The sequence below is a fragment of the Anarrhichthys ocellatus genome, unplaced genomic scaffold (assembly GCF_004355925.1).
Source record: "Anarrhichthys ocellatus isolate YVR2014 unplaced genomic scaffold, GSC_Weel_1.0 scaffold131, whole genome shotgun sequence".
Lineage (NCBI taxonomy): Eukaryota > Metazoa > Chordata > Actinopteri > Perciformes > Anarhichadidae > Anarrhichthys > Anarrhichthys ocellatus.
The window spans coordinates 120,559-145,583 of NW_022280161.1; the positions used below are offsets into that span (position 1 = coordinate 120,559).

The 25,025-nt window shown below is 40.5% G+C and overlaps 1 protein-coding gene across 1 annotated transcript in view; it reads left to right on the forward strand.

Annotated features, from left to right (window-relative positions):
- The window catches only part of ttc27 (tetratricopeptide repeat domain 27), a 65,604-nt gene that overhangs the window by 34,687 nt on the left and 5,892 nt on the right, over window positions 1–25,025 (forward strand). The window contains exons 9-16 of the mRNA XM_031877244.1: window positions 60–126; window positions 11,648–11,761; window positions 13,563–13,658; window positions 15,791–15,913; window positions 21,227–21,454; window positions 22,286–22,384; window positions 22,776–22,828; window positions 23,328–23,493. Coding sequence (XP_031733104.1) covers window positions 60–126; window positions 11,648–11,761; window positions 13,563–13,658; window positions 15,791–15,913; window positions 21,227–21,454; window positions 22,286–22,384; window positions 22,776–22,828; window positions 23,328–23,493 — 946 coding nt within the window. The remainder of the gene's footprint in view (window positions 1–59; window positions 127–11,647; window positions 11,762–13,562; window positions 13,659–15,790; window positions 15,914–21,226; window positions 21,455–22,285; window positions 22,385–22,775; window positions 22,829–23,327; window positions 23,494–25,025) is intronic.

The window sequence follows — 25,025 nt, forward strand, 5'->3', positions numbered from 1 at the left end:
TGTAGACTTGGTATTGTTTCATAATGTATATACTGTTGACCAAGAGTGTTGTATTGCAGCACTGACTTCCAGAAGAATAACCCCGTCCATAAACTGACTGAAGAGGAACTCCTGGCCTTTACATCTGTAAGTAATTGTTCATTGTTTTTGTGACACCGTAGTTACAGATGCCCTGTTTTTGTCCTATTGCTTTTGCATTGAACATCCCTCACTGTTATTGAAATCCCAAAGCCCTTATACTTTCAACAATATATGAATCTTAACTAGGGCTGAACAATGAATCAAATGCAAACAAACTTTGACATTTTTCCACTGGGTTGGAAACACCTGGCCCTGTGGGCTTCACATGCACACATGGTGCTCCACGTGGCATATGCAAATCACAAAAGATGAAGAAAACCACTTTCATCCTAGAGAGGGAAAATGGCCAAGGCCAGGTTTAAGTGAAATCCACATCTTCACATTGAAGTAAGAGTAGCTTAGCTCAGTACGTGGTCGAGCGAGAGTGTGGCGGTGGATGAGCTCAAAGCAGACGCTTGTTGGCAATCGGAGTAAAGAAGAAATGAATAGTAAATTTGTCATCTTTTAGTAGATGTACGGTGTAGGTTTCAGTTCCTGTGATTTAACACTGCACCTCCTGAAGGACGAAGTTCCCATGTCTTGCTTCTAAACTGCTGGAGAAAGTGAAGTCCTGGAGGCAAAACATTCCTAATGCAAGATAAAATGTATATTATTCATATTGAATCCTGCATCATATCATCTCATTTCATCGTAGTACGTAGGCCTGGCATGAAAGTTTATATGTTGGCTGTATCCAGGATCCTGTCAAAGGTCACCTATCTGGGAGTGACCCTTGACTGGACCCTGTCCTTCAAGGAGCATCTGAAAGTAACGGCAGTAAAGGTCCCGACACAACCTGCTTTGGAAGCTTGTCGGCTCAAAAATGTGGAGCTCCTACATTGAACCTCAGTACTGCCCCTCTGCATTTCTGGTCCAGGTCACCCCATACACACCATGAGTCATAACGGGGACTATTTGCCCAACACTTTTCCCCCTGGCTCCCTGTCCTATCTAACCAACACATTCTCACACCAATGCGTCACATAACACAACTTAGTCAGTGGCACTAAGCGCCAAACCTCGAGGCTTTACCTTTCCCTCGAACGTCGGGTCTGCTAGTGTCAGTGTCAATATATGCTTGTTACATGCAATAGCGTCTTTTCAAAATAAACTTCCATCTTCAAAGGAAGTTAGATTTAGGCAAGAAAAACACTTTAGGAAAAGAGCATGGATGAGTAACTTGGCTACGTACGTTACTACCACACATGAATCACGTGACTGCCATCGTAAACAACTCGCATGACTATTGACTTAGTTGAAAAAATGTCTTTTAGTCTCCTGGATGAATGTCCTGTGTTTGTTTGACCCAGCCACCTACACTTCTGACCTGTGACTATCTCACTCTTTAAAATTTGTCAATTGCTCTCCCATAATGCCGCAGGTAGGTGCTTTGCATTCAGAAGCACTGACCAAGCTGCGTTACTTGATGCGTTGGGAGTAAGGGGGGGGTTGGTCAAATATATAACTCTCCCACATATCTGACTAGTCTCACCTACTCAAAGGTTGCTCCAAAAGGTCAAAGATTCCTCATCTAGCAATCCACGAAGACATCTTCAATCCATCTCCTGCTCGTCTGCTGTCAATATTACCAATTTGTAGATAAAAAATAGCTGACTTTACCACCCAATCTGCTTCGGAAAAGGAATGGGAGTCAAAGGATGTCCCAAACAAACATCTGGTGTCAGACCCCACTCAATAGGCTCCTGGCTGGCACCAGCCTCCAGCCAGAAAAGAGACCTTGGTCAAACTTCTGGTGTGTCCGAGACAATACAGCGAGGCCACTGTTCTAAAAACAGCATCTACGCTAACCTAAAGAGTTTAACGTAGATGCTGCAATGGCATCAGTTATATCAGAACGAGAGAGCAAAGAACTGACTGCTTTAGGGATGGAAAATATATTTTTGTTCTTCTCCCGACTGGCTCAGGCCAGAGTTTGATTGACAGATGATTCATGTAATCACCTGCCAAGTATTTTTTGAAAGTGCCTGCCCTTTTCCAAACAGTTTCTAATGACGGCTTCTCAGATAGTTCTGAATAACAAACCATCTGGCGGGTCAGGGTAGGTGCAGACAGCTGCATAGATTATAATGAGAGCGCATCTGTTGCCTGAGACGTGCGAATCATTACAGCAGTGGTTATTGCAGACAAACCTGGTAGAGATCTGCACTTTACCGATTTTACTTTTCTAGTTTAAACACATTTTTGTGGATTAAAAGTTCAGACTATTTTGCATAATGCCCTGTTTGGCAGGGTTGATCAGTTCATCCACCACTTCTAAATATTTTGACGAAACTTGGATGGATTGCCATGAAATTAGGCGAGCATTGTCAATTGTGAAGCGCCCAAACTTTAGGCTGTTTTATTTGTTGTCTTCCTGATGGAAATATTTTGTCTAATTCTCGCCTGGCTGCTCCCACTCTTTGCAGACACAAGCCAGTTAATTATAGACGAATAAGGTGGAAGAGTGAGTGGAACTGAAGACACAAATTGAAAGGTGAGAAAGTGAGCCGTGCTGCAGGCTGTCCTCTCACTCCGTCTGATTGAACAACAAAGTATTTTGAAGTCAACTGTGTAAACTTGTCATTAAGCTGCATGTCGTCTTAGGATAAAGTCAAAGACAGGATAAAGTCATTAAAAGTTCACTTTTAATTGACCCTTGATTTTTTTTTTTTTTTTTAGCATTTTTGTCTGTAGCAGCAATAACTCATTTGTTCTGTGAGCCACGCTTCAAAGACGTCTATTTTCACTGGATAAAAATCAGCAAAACTATGTCAGTAAAACAAATAACTTGCTTGTGGAAGTAGAAACATTGCTATACAAATTTTGACTCGAGTCATTAATTTGAGGACTTCCTTGTGGTTTTTGATTGAAATTTGTTGGTGGCACCAGACAAGTCAAAGAATGAACAAAGTTATTAGGATTCATCCTCTGGGAACCATGAATTCCATTGTAATCCCTTCAAAAGTTGTTGAGACATTTCAGTCTGCACCAAAGTCGCTAGCAATATCGCTAGCACGGCTAAAAATGATGTTATAAGTGTGTAACGATTCAACTCTTAATGCTCCTTACATTTTCCTTACGTACCTCATTCCGTCAGTAGTAGGGCAATCAGGGATTGTGTATTTGTGCTGAACCTTCACAGTCCGGGGTCCAGAATATATCTTAAGTAGATAGATGCACGTACTGTGGAACCAAAGTTGAGGAGCTAGAGTTCTGCCTGGAAACCTTTAGCTGTTAGCAACAGGTTAGTGCAACAAGTTTATTGCCATGCGAGCCGGTCAAACTATGATGAGCGCAAATAAAACATTGAAGCTGGAAGACCCAGGTCTTTAATAAAGAGTAGTGTACACGACAAGGACAGAATGTTGACGTTGCTCCATCGTTGTATGCTATGTGGACGGAAAACCATTGAATAGAAAACACATCTCCCAGATGTGCCGATCACCGGGACGAGAGAAAAGCAACCCATATTTCAATTTCACAGCATAAGAGATGCTTTTCAGTTTTGAAGCCTGTTGTGAACTGTTGCCTTTTGGGAAAGTGTGTTCAGTGATCGTACAGTTTAATACACAAGTGTTTGAAATGCTCCCTTATTTTTATAATGATCATGATATTTAAGTCAATCAAAGTTGACACTGCAAATTGTTCCCTCAGTCCCCAGCAGGAGTAAAGGAGCTGCATTGATGGTGTTTGTCATTGCACACATCAGCACAAAGACAACAGATGATTCCGCAAATGATCACATTTGGATGGAAGGACTTTGCTGTGGTCAACAAAACACACACTGTAAAAAATATTGTCTATAAATGTACTACTAAATCATTTTAAATGGTAGATTTTGCAACGGATGCATTATGACTTTTTCTAAATTCACTGTTTTGAACTTGACTTGGGAATTCAGAGCCACAGGTTGAGACCTACTAGTGACTTATACAACTTGTCCTACCTGAGCTTGGAACTGGACAGTGTGAACTCAAAGTAAAGTTTCCTTAACCACCATGTCAACTTCTATTTACATTGAAGTAAACAATATGCATTTATGATCTTACCTCATGAGAGAAATTAAAGTGGCATATGGAAAAAACAAATCTTCCTCACTTCTACTCACTTACTGAATGACGTTTTTCTATATTAAGTCCAACTTTTCGGTGTGCAAGAACTTAGAAAAATAGCACATATAAAATGATTAATCTTTTTTAAAGAACACCTGGTTCAGCTCATCTCAGAATAACTGTTAAACTGAAAACCCCCTTTGTCCTGAAACTATGCCGTATCCTAATTCCTATGTCCTGGATTCTGTTCAGTAAAGCTTTGTTTATACTCTAGCTTGACAACGTAGCGTGAGCTCCAAGTATGTACAGAGGCGTTTATAGTCTATGCGTACAAACAAAATGAACTGTGAAGAATCAAAAAGACGTGTAACTCATAGATATGCCCGTAGACTGTAGGTGTAACCGGCAAAACGGCATAAACCAACCTCCACAATGATGAGGAGGAATTACCTGTAAACTCATATCTCATATTCATGGTTACTTTATTGCCTTTGTACAAGCCCTGTAAGGAATAAAGTCAAATATTGCATTCATTATGAAGAAAAGGTTGAATATCCTGTAAACAATTTGATTTAGCTGTAAAGTATTTACTCAAAGGAAGATTTTTAAGACCCGTTTCTAAAGCATTTAAAAGTGAATTGGCCTTCTTTGTATAATCCCTAGATGTGTAAATAGAGCTTTTATCAGTGAACCATTTGTCACAATTACAGGAGTTCAAGCTTAAGTCCGGCTCGTCTAATCATTCATATTTCAGCTAATGATGCTATCCAAATGATGAGCTGGGATGGAAAAGCTGCAGGCGGCTGCTGGCTCTGTGAGCAGGCATCTTCCCAGCCTACATGTAGATCCAGGAATCTGCAGGCTGGTTAGATGGTTGTCACATGTCTAGCTGTCTTCATCGAGACATTACTTCTGTCACTTTCCTGGAGGACCTTGTGGAGCTCGTATGACTGTTATTACCCGACATATTATATGATCCCTGCATGTGGGAGCAAAGCTGGAGTGAACTACAGTTTTGCTATCATGGAGAGGGGAACAACATGCAGAAAGGTCTCGGACTCAGCCCAACTAAAACTAGAAGAGCTCGTAAGAAAGTCTGACATGGACCAGAAAACCGTCTTTGCAAAGTTTGCCGCCGGTCTCCACTGCAGGCTATCTGTTGTCATTAATCGGCACGTGTTTTTTTTTTTTTTCTTCTTCCCCTGAAACAAACTACAGACGGTGGTACACAGAAATGCATTGTTTGTAGCTGCTTATGTAGGAACAATAACTCTCTTGTACTACATACAGCAGCTAATGGATGAATAAAACAGGCAATTCAATTCAATTGATTTTGTATACACAAAATGTACAAATCTGCCTCAGAGGGCTTTACAATCTGTACACATGTGACATCCTCTGTCCAAGAACCCTCACATCGGAACAGGAAAAACTCCCCAAAAATACCTTAACGGGGAGAAAAGAGGAGACCTTGGAGAGCAACAGAGGGATCTCTCTATCAGGATGGACAGAAGTGTGATAGATGTCATAAGTACAGAATGAACAGTTACAACACATTCAATGCAAAAGCCATGCACACTGCATTATAAAAATAATTATTCAGAACTATAAAACAAGATAATTGAATGTATAGTTGTTGATATAGTAAGGTCTTTATAAAATGAGAACATACTCGGTACTTTAAATTAGTGAAGTATTTCATTCACACAGGAGTATACAAAAATATTTACCAGAAAATATTTGAATTACCAGAAAATATGCTATATTGTGATATGTATTGTTATTGAGATATGAAATAACCTATCAGGATTTAGTGACCCCACTTATGTCCAGCTCCCACCTTAAGACCATTAGGCATTACCATACAGCATGTTCCCTTCAACGCAAACCTGCATCATGACGGTCCTCGCCTGTCTGATCGTCTGTCTGATTCCCTTCCACAGAATGGTTGGCTCATAAATCAGGACTGTGCTGAAGGAACATGTCGTCTTTAACAGAAAGATATTGATTTTGGAAATCCCAAGTCAGAAAAACTGTCTAATACGCTATGAAGGGTAATTTATTGGCCTGTAGTAGCTGTCGTACGATAAATCGATGGTCAGTCCAGCCTTTTGCTTCAACTTTATTAGGACAATATTTTGCCAGTCTACTTGCACATTTAGTCACACATTATACTGGTAAAGCTTTTGTTCAAATAATAGCCAAGTCACAAATAATAGAGATGGTCACCACAAACAAATTCAGCCTAATTGCTTATAAAGGTCAGGTAAAAACCATTAACACTACTTTTATTCCTTCATTATTTACAATTGGTTCCAATTTGGCATTTTTTGCAATTAATTCAAAGCGATCAATGAAACGTAACCTTCTCTGCTTGTACTTCAATTCAAAAAAGTCAACAAATGAAGTGAGGGATTGTGCTGCATTAGCTGCTTAAAGGCTTTTAACCTGATGTCATGGTTCACATGGTTAATTCAGCATAATGTACATTTCCAACACTGACACTATTGGTACAACACGGTCATGTCATACACGTCATTCCAATTTTTTTTTCTCATAAATACTGTTATTCACCTTTTTAAATTGGTTTCCACATTGTTTTTTTTCTATTGCTATTAATTCACCATCGGCGAAACTCAAACTCTTCAGTTTTAGGTATACCATAATATTATCAAGGGCAGCTATGATATCCATCCATGCCATTGTTTTCTTAGGGTTGTAAAGATTGGCCGTTACCTGGCAAAATCATTACAAGAGTCTTAGACACAGCAACATCGATGCAAAACTCTGAATCCGACTCCGATTTTGAGGGGAATTGTTCAAAAATGGACCGTCATAAAGGGATATAGTCAGAACATGTTAAGTGCTATCTGTGTGTATGAGCGGAGATGGAGGCAGTGAGAACCGAGAGAGGGGGAGCAGCAGTCAAGCTCTGTGCAGGTCGTCACTAGTCAACACTATCATCGCCATTGGATGCAGTAGATTCAGAATGCTCTCTATCTAAGATAAAGAGCATTAAGTTTGAGACATAAGACATTAAAACTGCAACGTGGACACTTTTGTGTTTTATAATTATTCTAAAAAAACTAATTGTCCAGTCTACTTTAAAATACAATAGAAAATAATCAGCCCTAATATTAGAAATATTAATAATCATTTTACGCTGGAGTTACTATCACACTACTTTAAATAATGTCCTATCATTGCTTCTGAGATTTGCTGAGTGCTCGTTTGTGTTAATGACATGACAAATGCTGAACATGCCTTATTATTGGATTTTAATTGCTCAGTGATTGATGTTGCTAGAAGTAGAACTGTCTAATTAGGACAATTTACTGTTGCACTAGGAGTCCAGCAAGACTCGCTGAGCATCCACAAACATTAGTGTGTTTTCATCTTGCCTCAAACCATGTATCACATTCATTGTACAGGTGCTGGTCTTATAATTAGAATATCATCAAAAAGTTGATTTATTTCGCTACTTCCATTCAAAAAGTGAAACTTGTCTGTTATATTCATTCATTACACACAGACTGATATATTTCAAATGTTTATTTCTTTTAATTTTGATGATTATAACTGACAACTAAGGAAAATCCCAAATTCAGTATCTCAAAAAACTTAAGACCAAGACAAAGAAAGGATTTTCAGAAATCTTGGCCAACTGAAAAGTATGAACATGAAAAGTATGAGCATGTACAGCACTCAATACTTAGTTGGGGCTCCTTTTACCTGAATTACTGCAGCAATGCGGCGTGGCATGGAGTCGATCAGTCTGTGGCACTGCTCAGGTGTTATGAGAGCCCAGGTTGCTCTGATAGTGGCCTTCAGCTCTTCTGCATTGTTGGGTCTGGCATTTCGCATCATCCTCTTCACAATACCCCATAGATTTTCTATGGGGTTAAGGTCAGGCGAGTTTGCTGGCCAATTACGAACAGGGATACCATGGTCCTTAAACCAGGTACTGGTTGCTTTGGCACTGTGTGCAGGTGCCAAGTCCTGTTGGAAAATAAAATCTGCATCTCCATAAAGTTGGTCAGCAGCAGGAAGCATGAAGTGCTCTAAAACTTCCTGGTATACGGCTGCGTTGACCTTGGACCTCAGAAAACACAGTGGACCAACACCAGCAGATGACATGGCACCCCAAACCATCACTGACTGTGGAAACTTCACACTGGACCTCAAGCAACGTGGATTGTGTGTCTCTCCTCTCTTCCTCCAGACTCTGGGACCCTGATTTCCAAAGGAAATGTAAAATTTACTTTCATCAGAGAACATAACTTTGGACCACTCAGCAGCAGTCCAGTCCTTTTTGTCTTTAGCCCAGGCGAGATGCTTCTGACGCTGTCTGTTGTTCAAGAGTGGCTTGACACAAGGAATGCGACAGCTGAAACCCATGTCTTGCATACGTCTGTGCGTAGTGGTTCTTGAAGCACTGACTCCAGCTGCAGTCCACTCTTTCTGAATCTCCCCCACATTTTTGAATGGGTTTTGTTTCACAATCCTCTCCAGGGTGCGGTTATCCCTATTGCTTGTACACTTTTTTCTACCACATCTTTTCCTTCCCTTCGCCTCTCTATTAATGTGCTTGGACACAGAGCTCTGTGAACAGCCAGCCTCTTTTGCAATGACCTTTTGTATCTTGCCCTCCTTGTGCAAGGTGTCAATGGTCGTCTTTTGGACAACTGTCAAGTCAGCAGTCTTCCCCATGATTGTGTAGCCTACAGCACTAGACTGAGAGACCATTTAAAGGCCTTTGCAGGTGTTTTGAGTTAATTAGCTGATTAGAGTGTGGCACCAGGTGTCTTAAATATTGAACCTTTTCACAATATTCTAATTTTCTGAGATACTGAATTTGGGATTTTCCTTAGTTGTCAGTTATAATCATCAAAATTAAAAGAAATAAACATTTGAAATATATCAGTCTGTGTGTAATGAATGAATATAATAGACAAGTTTCACTTTTTGAATGGAATTAGTGAAATAAATCAACTTTTTGATGATGATCTAATTATATGACCAGCACCTGTATATTTCCATTGTGATCAACATAGTGTAAGTAGAAACTATTAACAGGTTCTGCAGCAAACGGGACAAGATTTTGGCATCCGAAGTGTTTTGGTTGAAGGAGTCTTGTTGAATGCAGGTAAACTGTCCGTATTAAGAACAAACGAGGTCGAACGTATTTGCTGAAATGTAATCTCAGAATCCATAATGATGGTGAAGGTCATTTGTTTAAAATGAGCTTGTTAGCTGGCTACTTGTGAAACAATCTGGTTTTACACAGTGTCTCGAATCTCAACTTGCTAAACAGACTGTAAACAATGAGCGGCACATGGAGGGAAGTGTTGGCCCAGATATCTGCTGGCCTCACTGGAACCCCAGAAACATAGCTACTTGCCCCCAGAGGCGTATCCATCGTCTGAGCGATAGGGGGTTGTTGTTGATTGTTGTATGAATTGTTCTGAATAAATCGAGCCAAAAACCTGATCTCATACAAAATGCTAGTCATGGCTGCCAGTATATCAGCTGGATGCCCCTGTTCCCTTTAATCAGCTCATCTGAACCTGTATCACTGAGCTCTCTCAGCTATATTACAGCAGATCATCACCACTGCACACAGATGAGGACTTTCTGGCTGTTACATGATTCAATAGTTATGTTTTCTGACTGAAGATGGATGGTTGACTTGTAATGACTACAGAGCACAGCACACACCTGGGCCCTGTGTCCCTTTTAGATAAGGGGAAGGAGAATAACGGGGAAGTTAGGTCTTATGTATCATCATTTTATTCAAGATCTGTACAGCTTCTCCCTTTTACAGCTAAAGAGGGATGAGAGATGATGCTAAGCCACATTGTTTATTGCTATGGAAGTTAAGGTTGTACATTTTTTGATTCTCTGCTCATGCAGTAATGTGAACTAGCAAGATAATGATGGCACTTAGTTAGTTTATAAGCCTGGCTGTCACTAATAGAGTATGCAGTAAACCGCTACGCTGTAAATGAAAATGCATTAGAGTGCGTTTCCCTGCGCTGCTTTAAAGAAGTGCTCCTGCTCTGCATGGAACTTGTTTCTATGACAGTATCTTGACAATATGTCATCACTCTAACCACTGTCGAATGATAGATGAGCAAAACGTCAAAAAGGGAGAATGATTAAGTATACGGATACCAGATCAAGCAGTGAATGATTGCTTGTCTTGGATTAACTTGTGGAAACAAAAGAGCAAGAGAAGACTCCTGTTCACAATTCTTTTTCTTTTTTTTTCTTGTTTATCTTAAACAAACTGCAACTGCATTTGGTTGGTCAACCCTGTGTTGTAGAATGACAGTAAATGAACCCTGATCCACGTAGATATTGTGAGGCAGCACAAGAGAAATGAAGTGGAGCATCAGTGGAGCCAAACACAGCATCAGGCAGAACACAAGTTTAAATGAGATGAACAAAGCTCCCACCAAAATACTTTTGCCGATTAAGGTTTATTTCTAGTTAAGTCTTGCTTCTGTCAATAAAACTCAACCATTTCCTCCCATTAAACATCTTCGAACAGCTCAAAGTGCATTAACCCTCACTTTACTGGTTTAAAATGAAACATTGTCACTAAGTGGTAAGTTGCATTGACTCTACCTAAATAGCTATTTAAAAAAAAAAAATGCAAAGTGACATGCAGCTGTGTGAATGGGCGGCGGTCTAGAAGCAATCAACTGAGTCTTATTCATTAAAGAGTATTGATTTAATAAAAAATATACTAACTCATTGTGTCCGAAATTGAGGATTTTGTTCGCGTTTTAGTTTTTTAGGGTGATGAAGTCTAAAATATGAAAACAGCAGTGGTGGGCCGTGCATTTTATACCTGGGCCTTCTGGGCTGTCTTACTGAGTTACGGTTATTTGTTGGTGTAATAATACATGTATTAAACAGTTTGGTACGAGGCCGGCCGGCGTTGACGTAACACCGGCCGGCGAAAGAAACACCGGCCGGCGTTAGCGAAGCACCGCCCCGACGAAAGAACCACCGGCCGGCATTGTCGTAACACCGACCGCCGAAAGAAGCACCGGCCGGCGTTAGCGCAGCACCGGGCTGAATCTCTCCTTGAAACAAGCTGTGCTGGAAGCAGAGCAACAGAGGAAGACAGGAGCTGTGCAATGAAAAAATAAGATAATGGGGAAAAAAGTTATTAAATTATAAAATAGTTATAACTTTGTGATTCTGTTTAGGCCAGCAGAGAAGGCTTAGCTGGCACTGACGGCCCACCACTGGGAAAACAGACATTTGAAGCTTCATTCTAAAACCTCAGAAGCTTCAAATATATATAAAAGAATACATTTGGTACAGCCCGTCTGAACAAACAAACCTTGACTTTGTTAAATCATCAGAATTGGAGTGTAGTTCTAGATTGTGATTTATTTTGAATGTCCTCATGCCGTCTAAAAGACTATCCTACACTTTGTCCCTCCCTCGTCTGTCTGCAGTGTATCCTCAGTCAGCCGAAGTTCTGGGCTGTAGAAGTCACAGCACTTTGCCTCAGGACCAAACTGGAAAAGGGGAATTCCCGATGTGTCGAGAGAGCCATGATGCAAACCCAGGTAAGGAGATTTGATGGGGGATTGTATTTCTATTTTTCTTTAGTACTGGAAACATTATTTACATATTAGGATTCACAGTCTGCCTTTTCTAATGAAGAATTAAAGTGTTTTTCTATAAAAGCAGTTCAACTTAACCACTCATGGAAATGTAAAGGTAGACAAATTACAGACAGGGCTTTGACCTGCATGGGCCTCCCTCACAGAGAATTATTTTCTCTATGTGCCCAGAAAATTGGAACCTTCATGTTGGAATCAGGTTTTGAGTTGCTTCTCACCAGGTGCAATGGTACAAACAAAAAAGCAGTAAAACCAGAGATGCTATATGTTCTAACTATATAACCGTTATGGTCGGACAGCTACTGTGAACCAGCCAGTGAAAACATTATTATAGAGACTTTATATGCTGCTCCCACTGTCCGGTTATTTTTACTGGACATAGAGATTACAGGTCAAGGCAATTATATATTGGCTGGAACGGATCTGTGTCTCATTAAGTATTTGTGTTTGCCAGCCCTCAGGAAGAAGCTTATTCGTGCATAACTTGCAACAACTCTCTGTGTTCAACTCAGTTTTGTGTGTTTTAAAATATTTTTGTGTTGGTATTTTGCCTTTATTTGACAGTAACGACACTAATTGTTGTACGTTAGCTAGCTAGTTCTACTTTGTTTGCTGCTCAGTGAAACGTAAATCTAGCTAAGCTACAAAGTGACTGAGACACATATTTTGCTAAATCTCATCGAGTGTCCATTAAAACTTGAGCCTATGACACTCGGCTCAGTGAGGAAAACATTGAACTGCAGACAAATCGAGCTCGACCTGGCTCACGGCGCCTGTGAGTTATTGAGTAACCTTGTTCTCTCTTTCAAAACAACCCTAAGCACAAAAAGCTCCAAATATACATTTTGAATGTTGATCAATAACAGCCGTGAAAGACGTCGTTATGGGATTATGAAAAGCTGGTGAAGAAGTTCTGAGACTCAAACCCCCAGTTGGAAGATGATGGTTACTCTGCTCACGCTGAACTAAATAAATATAACATGGCTTGTTCTTCTATTTGTAACACAACCGTTTCAATCCTGAGGCTATGTTCTGAGAAAAAAATTGGGAGCACTTACTGTAATTTAGAAGTACTTTATGTAGTTGGAGTGCTTTTCCTATAGAAGCTCCAATAAATTGAATCGAAGGTTCAACAAATGAAACGCATTCCATCCTTCTAGTCTCTTTAGCAGCAGAAAATATATATGTATTGCATTGCGATTTGTTAAATGTAAAAATATACATGAAACTTTTATCTGATCAGCCTTCAAACGTATGGATCTTTCATTCAGATTTCATTTAATGCCTTACCTGTACCTGGGGCAACACACCTTCACCACCACAGCCCCTTGCATTGTTTTAACGCAGGACTGTTATTAGTGTAAAGACTTGACACTTGTCTCCAGAATTTCCTGATATTCCCTGCTGGACAGACTATTGTACACATCATCTTATTTTTGTCACCATCACAGGGAATTCAGTATAATATAATAATATATATATCATATAATAATATTCACTATAGTTAATTTACCATCTCAATTACATGTTGGTGCCTCCATGACCAAGTTAAGCAGATGAGACTGAGGACAACTATGTAGAAGAAAAGATGTTCACTTTGTCTAATATGTAGCTTGACAGAGTTCTCCATGTGTGTCCTGGTGTTCTCATGTTTCGCGCTGGCCTGTAGATCGGTCTGTTATCTGTTTGGCAAGTTGACAAATGGATAACAGACCGAATGTCATCTTCTGTTTTCCTCTTCCAGGCGATAGTAGACCACTTTGAAGACAAGAACTGTCCCGTAACCGAGCGGCTCAAGGGGTTCTACTCCTGCCAAGCCCCCCCAAGATGGGATGTCCAGGTAGGAAACACTTTATTTTCAAAAACACATTCCAAATTTGAATGTTTTTCATTTTTATAAACCAAGAGAAAATTCCCGAAATGAGTAAGACTCTATTAACTTTTCTGTGAAGAGGGGGTGCAGCTAAGCTAAATGCAAACATTGGCAGCCTGTTTTGTCAACGTTAACATGCTCATGTTCAAGATATGTGGTTACCATGGTTTTAGTTAAGTATGTTAGCATGCTAATTTTAGCAAATTGGCACTAAACAAAATAGTGTTGGGGCTGATGGGAATGTCACTAGCTGAGTAAGTGTTTGATCATAAACAAGTATTGGACTGACTGACTGACGTGAGTCTGGACCAAATTCTATTGCAAAACACCAACAACCTGAAATGTCAAATGTCACGGTTGCATTAGATGAATAGTCAGGTGATCAACAATGTCATTAGGATACATCATTTGGGAACCATGCATGTCGATACAAACTTTGAATCAATCCCTCTTGCAGATGTTGAGAAATTCACTGGATAAGTGAAAACTTTGACCTGCTGGTGTCACCAGAGCAAAAGTGATTGGGTGATTCGAGCAAGAGAAAAGTCACAAGATTCATCCTCTTGGGACATTGAATACCTGAATTAAATTTCATGGCAAACCATCTGAGCCATTTCATTAAAAAACTAAAATGTCAGAGAATCCCCAAAGTAAGCCAGGTTCATTAGCTGTTCCGGGACTTGCTTTCAGTTAGTAAATGTTCATTTTCAGTTTTTAGTTGTGCAAAAGGTGACAAATCAGAGTGTGTGAGACGTATAATGGTACCACAGGAGCTGTAGACAAACTCCACTGACACTGTGTGACACATTTGCTGAACCAAAATGCTAATAACATCTTTGAAGGCAAACATTAGACACTCTTAACACCACCCAGGATAGGAGGCAGAATAAAATGGACAGAACAGTAAGTAGAATAAGCAGTAATAGAAATTTAAAAAAAAAATTTTTTAATTTATTTTACTATATTGATCCCTTTAAGGGGGAAATTTGTCTCTGCATTTGACCCATCCATGTATATAGGGAGCAGTGGGCTGCCAATGACAGGCACCCGGGGAGCCTGGGGTTCAGTGTATTGCTGAGGTACACTTCGACACGTGACACGTCCCAGTCGAGGATTGAATCGTTGACCTTCCGGTTCCCAGACAACCCTCTTAACCCAGTGAGCCACGGTCGCCTTGTCCACAAGGTTGAAGGAGTGTTGAAGAGAGGGAGAGATCAGTGGGGGAGGCGACATCACCCAGACAGCATGTAATAACTGATAACAACAATAAAGCTAGAATTGAAGAGTCTCTATTGCCACCTGAGGACTTGAGAGCGGGTTGAGTCGGATGATTGCAGCAGGTGCTGTGATGCATTTTCTCCACACTGGAGAACCATGGCCTGCATGTGACAAAGCACTGGAGGCCTATTTATGGTTGGGGCTGGGGTTCTGTTCTTTCTCTGCGTGCACGATTCTTTGTTTTTATTAAAAAATATTTCATTTGAATGCCTTTAGAGTGAAGGCATTTATACATGTTACGTACTACTGTTGGTTTTGAACATTTCCGGCCTATAACTACACATCACACAGTATATGTTACATCACTGCTGACCAGGTGAAAAACAACATTCAAACCTACAGTACAGCTCATTGTTTCATAGTCGTTACTTTTAGACACTAGTGATGTGGCTTCAGGGAAGCCGAGGTTGGTCCAGACTGTAATATCGCAACACATTTTGGATGGATTGTCATGACATTTTGTATAGACTTTCATTGTTATTGAATAATGTATCCTACTCGGTTTGATGATCCCTGACTTTTCTTCTAGCGCCACCAGCATTAATATCTGAACAATTATTGGAAGGATTGCCATGAAATTTGGTTCAGACAATCACAGTATTTGGTGAACAATGACTTATGACCAGATACCTGCAAACTGATGATTTCCATCATTATAAGCTGTATTCTTAACACGCATGCTAACTAACGCGCACTAAGATGGTGAACCAGGTAAACAAAATATCTGCTAAACATCAGTATGTTAGCATTTTTACTGTGCGCTTGTTAGCATGTTGACAACACTGCATAGCCTCTTAGTCTTGTTCTCTCCTGCTCTACAGAAACAGCTGGCCAGCCTGCTGACGGACCTCGGCTGCACCAGTTCGTCTCTGCTCATTTATGAAAAGTTAGAGCTCTGGGAAGATGTAGTTATCTGCTATGAGAGGCTGGGCCAACATGGCAAGGTACGCGCACACACACACACACACCAAACCAATTTATGTTCTAGCTGTTCCTGTGTATGGCTTCACTGATGTGAGCACATCCCCCATATCAGCAGGATTGCATTAACAATAGCAGTAACAATAAAACATTTGGCAATTAGAAATATGCCCATTTCAGAACCAACCACAGCCTCCACAATAATGGTACCTCGTTGTGAAGCTGTAGGAAAGTTTAGTTTCACCCAGGAGTGAAATTCCAAGAATGAAAAGTTTGTTCTGTTGAGAGGCTGAACAATTTAAGTCCTCCCACCCCTTACAAAAGGCCCAAAATGGTTTAGTCCACCCATCTGCTTGTTACTAAACGCAGCTATGAGCTGAGTGACTTCTGATGCTGCCTGGAGCTCAAACGATGAACATTAGTCATTTCTTTCCCCAAGACACGCATATCTGAGGAATGTCCACTTTGACCTGTGGATGAGTTGATTAGAATTTAGTGGTCAAATGTCAAGGTCACTGTGACCAATGCTGTCTGTGTGGACAGCAGTTCAGCGGGTTGGAAGCCAGAAAATCTCACAAGCAAAAAACCGTGGCCTTCAGATGCTGTGGCCGGAGAAAAGAAAAGCTGATGGATGCTCTGAAAGTCTTTGGGTTTTCCAGAAACGGAACCAATTAAGGGACTCGCAACCTACAACAATGCTGGAGATCTGTCCATCGATGCTCAACTGCAAAACAGTCTAGTGCTGCGCACAACCATGTTATAATGACCACAAAGTGGCCGTGATTTGTGATTACTGTACTGACTAATTTGGGGTTGGTAGGTTCCAATCTTTATAAGTTACTGTAGGATTATAGGTGGAGTATGAAGGAGTATAGGTGTTAGGGTTAGAGCTGTTTCTATGGGGTTCAGCACATGCAAAGTTGTATCGATTTTTTTTTTTTCACGCCCTTGTTCACTGCGCCGGCCTGCTTTACGTCCACACTTGTGACGTATAAAAGTCGGGCAACCATAGATCTGTTTACTTAAACCAGCATTTCTTCAGCTGGCATAGGTGGAGCCAGAGGGAGCCCTTTCAGAGCTTTCACTATCTGGTTAAGGGGAAGCTGATGTAGACTGTACCCCACTGTGACACTAAGGTCTACAATAAGACAACATACACCACTCCACATAGTGTATATGTCATGCAGATTAAGGTAGGGAAGCACTGACAGTGCCACATTTAACACCATGTTAGCCCTGTATGGAGAAAAAAAGGGGATGAGTGATGTTACACTCTCTTCACACAGCACTGCCTGTGCAGAAGAATGGACCATCTATTATGTGCCATAATGGTCCCAATGCGGCCCACTAATCTGTTATCAGATTAAAGGTGCACCGTTTGACACGTGCGTCAAAGTACCACATGAGTAGGGATGAGTATCGTTAGGATTTTAGCGATTCTAATACTCTTCTCGATGCTACTTGTCGTTTTGGTTCTTTGTCAATACTCTTATCCGTTCTTTTTCATTACTCGATAGTTGCTTTTTTATATACTATTTAAAAAATAATAAATAACAGCCCACAGCTGTTAAGCGCCAGCTCGTCGTGAACAGTGCCGAGGCAGCTTTCGAAGGTCTGACAGGAGGATGTAGCCGATCCGGCAGCAGGTACACAGATGGATACCACTAGAAATCTTCATCTTCTTTACTTATTCACTTGTTGACTGCTTGACAGTGAAGAAAAAATGGGAAAGAACTATGGTCGCAAAGCTGTTACATGTCCCAAGTGCGCATGTAAAGAAAAAAAAATGATTTTACTACATGGCTCAATCTGCGTTTTACAAAAGAAGACCAGAGGTATGTAGAAATGTTTGAAAAATCACCCATACCCTTTCAGGGTTAAAGTCCTTACTGTTACCGACCTCATCAGCTCCGAGTCCAATTTGAGTGCTGTGGGGTGTAAAGGAGGATTTATAAAATGGTTTTCAAGTCAAACGTTAGTATTCATGAAAAGTCAGGGCCCAAAAGTGTTCCCACAAAAACAGTACAACTACAGAAAAGGTACAAAGATGGCATTATCCACAATCAAAAAAACAGCTGAGCAAGACTAACACACCCCTAGTTGAAACTTGAAACGCATGCAGAGAAGATGAAGCAGTAGTACAAAACCAGAAACGTGATATATGAATAAGTTCAGTCCGTAATAAGCAAAGTCAAAACACACGGCACAGATTTAATGCTGGTAAACACAACTGCAACAGGAACAATAGATGTTCTGTTGCAGTATTCTGTCCCTTCGACTCAACTCCAGTTTGATGCTCGGGATGATTGCTGAATCTTGTTTGAAATGTACACTCTGCAGTAGCCTCATTTTTGGTGGTAGTCACTGTTAAACCTGCTTGATAATGCAAATACCTAATCAGCCAATTAATGAATAAAAGCAGCAACCCTGTGTATAAAGGCATGCAGACATGGTTAAGAGTTTAAGTTCACACCAAACATGAAATTGTGATCTTGGTGACTTTGAGTGTGGCTAGTGTCAGTCTCCTGTGATTTTTACATACAGCAGAGTTTAGAGAGTTTTGCTAAAAACAAAAAGTGAAAAGGTCTTGTTAATGAGAGAGGCCAGTGGTGAATGGCCAGATGGGTTGTAGTTGACAGGAAGGCTCCGATAACCATGGATTATTACCATTATTATGAGGAGGATCTTGAACCAGCGAGGGACATTGTTCTGCCGTATTGTTCTATTGCAGAGGGGAAAAACTGCTGGATCGAGCAGTGTAAATCAAACACACTTTGCTTATGTGTTGTATGTGAACCTGTCACATGATCATCCCACATAATATCTTTGGACTATCTCTCATGACTATTATAAACCATATTTCGTCTATTGGCACTTGCTAGATAACAGACAATGAAACTGGACACCATGAACTCTGACTAATTACCCACATCCCCACTGTGCAGACTTGGGAGTTTCACTAATGTACTATGTATTGTATTTTTATTAACATTGATATGCATAGCATGCTAAGTATGTATGCATGCATTATGTGGCCATGAGGACCTCTAGTATGCATTAGTATTCATATACAACAAATGGCTTACCAGCTTCGTGTGTTTGGCTAACACACTCTTTCAACTTTGGAGAAAAATTCTTATTATGAACATAACAACGCACATGGCTATTGTTAGTGCTCACAGCTAGCAGACAGGGAGGTAGCCCGTCTGATCATTTCAGTCGGCCAAATGAAATGATTGAAGTTATTACGGTCCTGTGACAGCCACAGACTCAGGATTATTATTATTTATTTTTATGTCAGAGCATTTATTTATTGATTGCTGTTGGACGTAGAAAAAATAACAGTTTTCTAAATTCCATGACCTAGAGATGTGCAGACATCGGGTTTGTGGATCCTGATCACTGACCTGAATGTCTAACTCCTCCTGACTGTGCAGAACCCTCAGTGGGACTCCTACAGGCTGTCAGGCCTCCGTTACTGAATTACAGCCTGCTTTGTAAGTAAGCGCTTTTCACAGACATTAGTCACAAAGTGCTTAACAGGAGCAGAATTACAAACATAAAAAACACAATGTGACCATATAAGGGCCAATAATTGACATTAAGAACGCACAAAAAACAGAAAGTACAACATTAAAACATGGTTTAAAAGCAGGCCTAGGACATGAGTCGTTACTCAAACGCCAGTCTAATCAGGTGTGTCTTGAGCTGATTTTTGAATGAGTTCACAGAAACAGCAAAACGTAGGTGTGCAGGCAGAGCATTCCACAGCTTTGGTGCTACTGCCTCAAAAGCTTGGTCACCACGGGTCTTAAGGCGAGTGCGTGGGACAGACAGATCATTTAACATGTTTGACCTGAGAGCGAGGGAGGGTGAATAAGGGTGAAGTAGTTCAGCCACATATGTAGGAGACTGACCGTGTAGTGCTCTCTAAGTGAGAGTGAGAATTTTAAAGTGGATCCTAAATGCGAGTATGGGGGGGTGATGTGAGACCGTCTATTTGTCCTAGTGAGTAATCTGGCGGCAGCATTTTGGATTACCTGTCTCTCCGATTGGATTACCAGGTGCTTTTGTCTAATAAAAAAAGTCTCTTTCTCCCCTCTTAAATCATGTAGTGTGGTAGTCCCAGCCAATAGTCCATGTTACGTAGTCACCAGGATCCAAAATAACAAGACAATCCATCTGTCTGTAGTGCGTTTTTCTCTGTCCAATGCTGCTCCTCTTTTTTGGACTAGACTCTGACTCTCCTCCTCTTTTCCTCCATCATAGTGACACAGTATCTTAAAGTAATGCAATGCATCTCGTAAATATTCTGAGACATCATGTAAGAACTTAACCATTGCAAATACAATACAATTCTTATTTCTGCTACATCGATTTATGTTTGCTAGTTTTTCTATTTGTTCGGCTTTTTTTGCTACGGAATTCCTTTATTAAAATTGGAACTTTTCCATTAAATGACAAAGGAAAACTAGAAAAAACTTGATATAGCTAGAACTCACAAGCTGTCAACATGAAATCATTAAACCAGCCACCAGTGTGCAAAATCCTCTACACGATGAACTTTGAATTCAGAGAGATTAAATACAGAGTTTTCTTCCTTGTTTGAACGGTAGTTTGAATTTCAAATAAACAGTGATGGCCCTAATAGGTGTTTGTTACTGTAACTTTTATTTTAGCAGCTATGCCAACAGGAACATGGCAGCGTGTAGTTAATTATCTTCAGTGTACACGCTGTAATACAAGCTTTGTGTATTATCTTTAATACCAGAATGTTGTATCTTGTTGCACCTTTTCTGAGTTTTTTCCAGGAGGGGTAGGCTCTTGGCCCAGCGTCAGCCGTCTGACAGTAGGATATAGCAGAGGAATGCAGTGAAACTAAGGCTCCTTTCAGGAGTTAGACCGCCACTCTTGACAATCGAAATCAAGATACAGAGATTTGAAAAGAGAAAATAATCCGTTCCACCCTCACAACAGTGTGAGCCTCAGCTCGTCCAAGAGCAATCCAAAGCATGTAGTGGCATGGTGAGGTGCAACGAGTGCAAATGTCCACAGGTTATGTGACAGTCGCTTAACTCGTAACATAATCCCTGCCTTAATTTGTTTTTCTCACAAACTTTGTTCCCAAATCTCCTCTCTTGTGTTTTACACAAAATTGTCTTTATGTTCTTTTATTACTCATTACCTGTTTCACTTTATTTAGTTTGTTCTGTTGCTGCTAGATCACCAGCACTGCCTCACAATTTGTGTTTACATCTTTTCTTTCATCCCTTACAATGAATGTCTTCTTCCTCATCCATCTCTCTTCTGTTTCCTTTCGCATCCGTTGGCTTCAGTCTGAGGAGATTGTTCGCAGAGAGTTGGAGAAGAAGGAGAAGCCCAGTCTCTACTGCCTACTGGGAGACATATTGAGGGACCATCGGTACTACGACCGGGCGTGGGAGCTGTCAGGCCGACGCAGTGCCAGAGCCATGCGCTCCAAAGCCCTGCTGCACCTCCGCAGCAAGGAGTTCCAGCAGTGTGTGGACTGCTTTGAGCAGTCGCTCAAAATCAACACCATGCAGGTAAAAGATACTTTAAATTGTACTGAGATTCTGGTATCACTTTAAAATGAATAGGAATTGAGTGAATAAAACCAACCTACATTAAATGATTACTCACTTATAATTCCTTTATTTCTGGAAACCTCGTATTCCAGATATGATGAACTCTACGCTTCTCTGTGGACACATTTCACATGCTTCCAAGTTTACCTTTACACTGAGCCACACACATGCATCTATGTTGGCCCAATCACAAATCTGACAATGCATCTTGGTTTTTTTCTGCATGCAAATAGGGGTCAGACTTATACTGGTAATGCCCCTGAGGCTGCTTGGCTAAATGGCTAAAAGCTCCAGGGTAAAGGGCTCAAAAGAGAAGGATTGCTTTTGTCAGCATAAATTCAGTGTAACCTGAGGTTCCATTATCACAGGGACAGACCTTAAAGATGCTATTTCCACAGACTGCTTACCACCTTCTCAGATGATTTGAGTATTTGGATTTCAATTAGCTTGAATGCTTGTTGGATGCAGTACACATTTTTTTTTTTTTTTTTTTTTTTTTTTTTTTTTTTTTTTTTTTTTTTAGATTGGACAGCTATCTGATTCTCTCAAGACGCTCCTCTGTTTGAATGAGGAGCTTGTGAGCATGTTGACATCTTATCAAAGTAGTCTCAAGTACAGCCTCACAGAACTGTAGTCTTATTAGGATTAAAATAATCCATTACTTTTGCTGATAAACAACTTTTGGATTAATGAAAAAACTAAATATCTCTGCATAGATCTAATACATGGATCTACTTGTATGCTTTCACCCCATATGTGTTGTATGTATGTGTGTGCGTGTTTGGGCAGCTCGGAGTGTGGTTTTCTCTCGGTTGTGCCTACTTTGCCCTGGAGGGTTATGAGGGAGCTGCCAAAGCTTTCCAGAGGTGTGTGGGACTCGAGCCAGATGTAAGTACCTACACACACACACAATTTCAGGAACGACATCATAATGTGGAAAAGTACAAGCTTGTGCATGGAGAAAATAGCAGTCCTATGAACCTCTCACTTTACATGTAACACTCTTCATCCTTAATTCACAGTCCTTGTCTAGAACACACACACACACATGTATATTAAACGCACACCACGCAGCAGAATCAGCTACACCACTCTTTCACAGCCTCTGTGCATAAATGAGTGGATACTTAAAACAGATTTGTCTCTACTATTCCTCTATATGCTCTATTATTGTTATTATTATTATAATTTTTGTATTATTATTTGTATTATTGTCTCCAACACTCCTTACTATCTCGTTCCCTTTTTTTTCCTTCTTTACCCCCCCTCCACTTTTCAGAATGCAGAAGCATGGAACAACCTCTCTACAGCCCACATTCGCCTCCAAAAGAAGTGAGTATGAGTATGAATGTTGTGTGTGTAACATACCCACAATCAATCAGGAAATATCCCTAACTTTAAAACTTGCATACATATTTTTAGTCAAGAGTTATCTACTGGCCCAAAGGACCTAAACACAACAGAGCGTTATAACAACTTGTTCCTCCGTGAATCGCCACCTTACCGTGGTGGAGGAGTTTGAGTGGCTCAGTGATCCTGGGAGCTGTGTTGTCCGGGGCAGTAGCTCCTGGTAGGGTCTCCCAAGGCAAACGGGTCTCAGGGGAGAGCTCTTTTACCGTATGTGTGTGTGTGTGTGTGTGTGTGTGTGTGTGTGTGTTCGTGTTGGTGTATATCTTCTTAATGAACCGTTTGCTCACCAGATGTTTAAAAATGAATACTACTATAACTGATGGTAGTGTATTTGGCATATTCATGGTTTTGTCAGTTTATTCACTGCTAACTCGTCTCTTCTTTTGCTCTGTCATTTCCTGTCTGTCTCTTTTCTTGGCAGAGACAAAGCCTTTTGTACGCTGCGGGAAGCACTGAAGTGTAACTACGAACAATGGCAGATCTGGGAGAACTTTCTTGTTGTAAGCACTGACATCGGGGAGTTTGCTGAAGCCATAAAGGCCTACCATCGCCTGATGGACCTCAGGGAAAACTACAAGGACATCCAGGTAAAGGACTGCACTTAATGTCGTCCTGGGCGACATCATACTTCTCTCTCTGACACAATATAATGGAAGGAATTCATGCATCATACAGCTGTCATAGTGAATCATTGTTCTTGACACCAGTACCAGGAGTGCCTCACAGGAGTGGAGGTTCGTTATCAAAGTGAAAGGAGCTGAAACGTACATGTCAAGATTTACAAAATCAATGCTGAGATGGTAAAAGTCAAATGAAATGAACTGGGGAATGTTTTCTACTGCCCACAAGACTCTCTATAATGAGACTGAAGTTGTTTTTACATGGGCAAGTTAAATCACTTGCTGGAGAGAAAATGAATTGAACATTTGGCTCCTACACCCTTCACAGATTCAAATAGTGCAGCTGGGCTCTACAGTGACAGCATTCTGTATACTGTACTTGCTTCCGTAAATTCACTGTGTGAGAAGTGTTTTAACTTGTGCCCTACTACATTGCAGATGACAGTCATTTGTAATCACTTTTGTATATAAAGCTTTAGATTTTATTTGATTTTGAAAAGAATGAAACTGGGTAGATTATTATGTTCTTAAGGAAATACATTTTTTTTTTTTTTTTAAAGGATGGAAAATATCATATAATAAGTTGATTAAGTTATAAGAGTGTCAACAATAAGTCTTGCTACACACTCATGACTGAAGTCTTTCTGCCATTATCTGCTTCATGTCTCTGGAAGCAAAACACTGGTGACTATGCTTTTTCGAGTGTCTTTGAGCTTTGTGAGGAAAGCTTTGGTTGAAGAAAATAATCTTTCTTGAGTGATGGTTGTGATGAGCATTTCATGCAGCGTCAATATAAGACACACACTGGTATGTGCACCTTTTCTGCTCTGCATCAAATCTATAACGCGACTAACATCAGTTTCACAAGGCCAAAAGGATAATTCAAATTTTCCTGAAAATGACAATTCACACTTTGGTGTTACTTAGTTGTTATTGTAATAACAAAAGTTCAAAAATAGTGTTTGTGTGTGAGTGAGTGAGGCATTCATGACAAAGTTTGTCTCAACACAGAGCTCATTTTGTACACATATTCTTACACCCAGCATGTCAAATCCAGCCCAAAGACAAACTAATTGTTTTTCCTTTCCTGTAGTGCATCATAATCTTTTTCATCGTGGCCACATGCCGAGTCATTTCCAACAGCTAAAGGAAAAGCCTCGCTAAAGCACACCTCAGTAATTGCACACCAACCAACACATTCTAAGTAGAATATGAACCATCGGCCTTGAATAAACAAACCAACACAGCCAGAGGTGGCGTTATTAATTCTCTGCTGCAGCCCTGTATTCATTTTAGTCTTGTAGCTTTGGGCAGTTGAATTTAAAGGAATCATCTTTCAGCTCAGTGGGACTGGTTGAAATCACAGCTGTGACTCGGAAATTACATCCTGTGTTCAACTAAGACCCAAACTACTTCGAAGTTTCTTCCTTTTGGTGTATCTATGTTTAGACAACTTCTCACTCAGCATGTTCATTTATGCTGGTTGTGCCACCATCAGT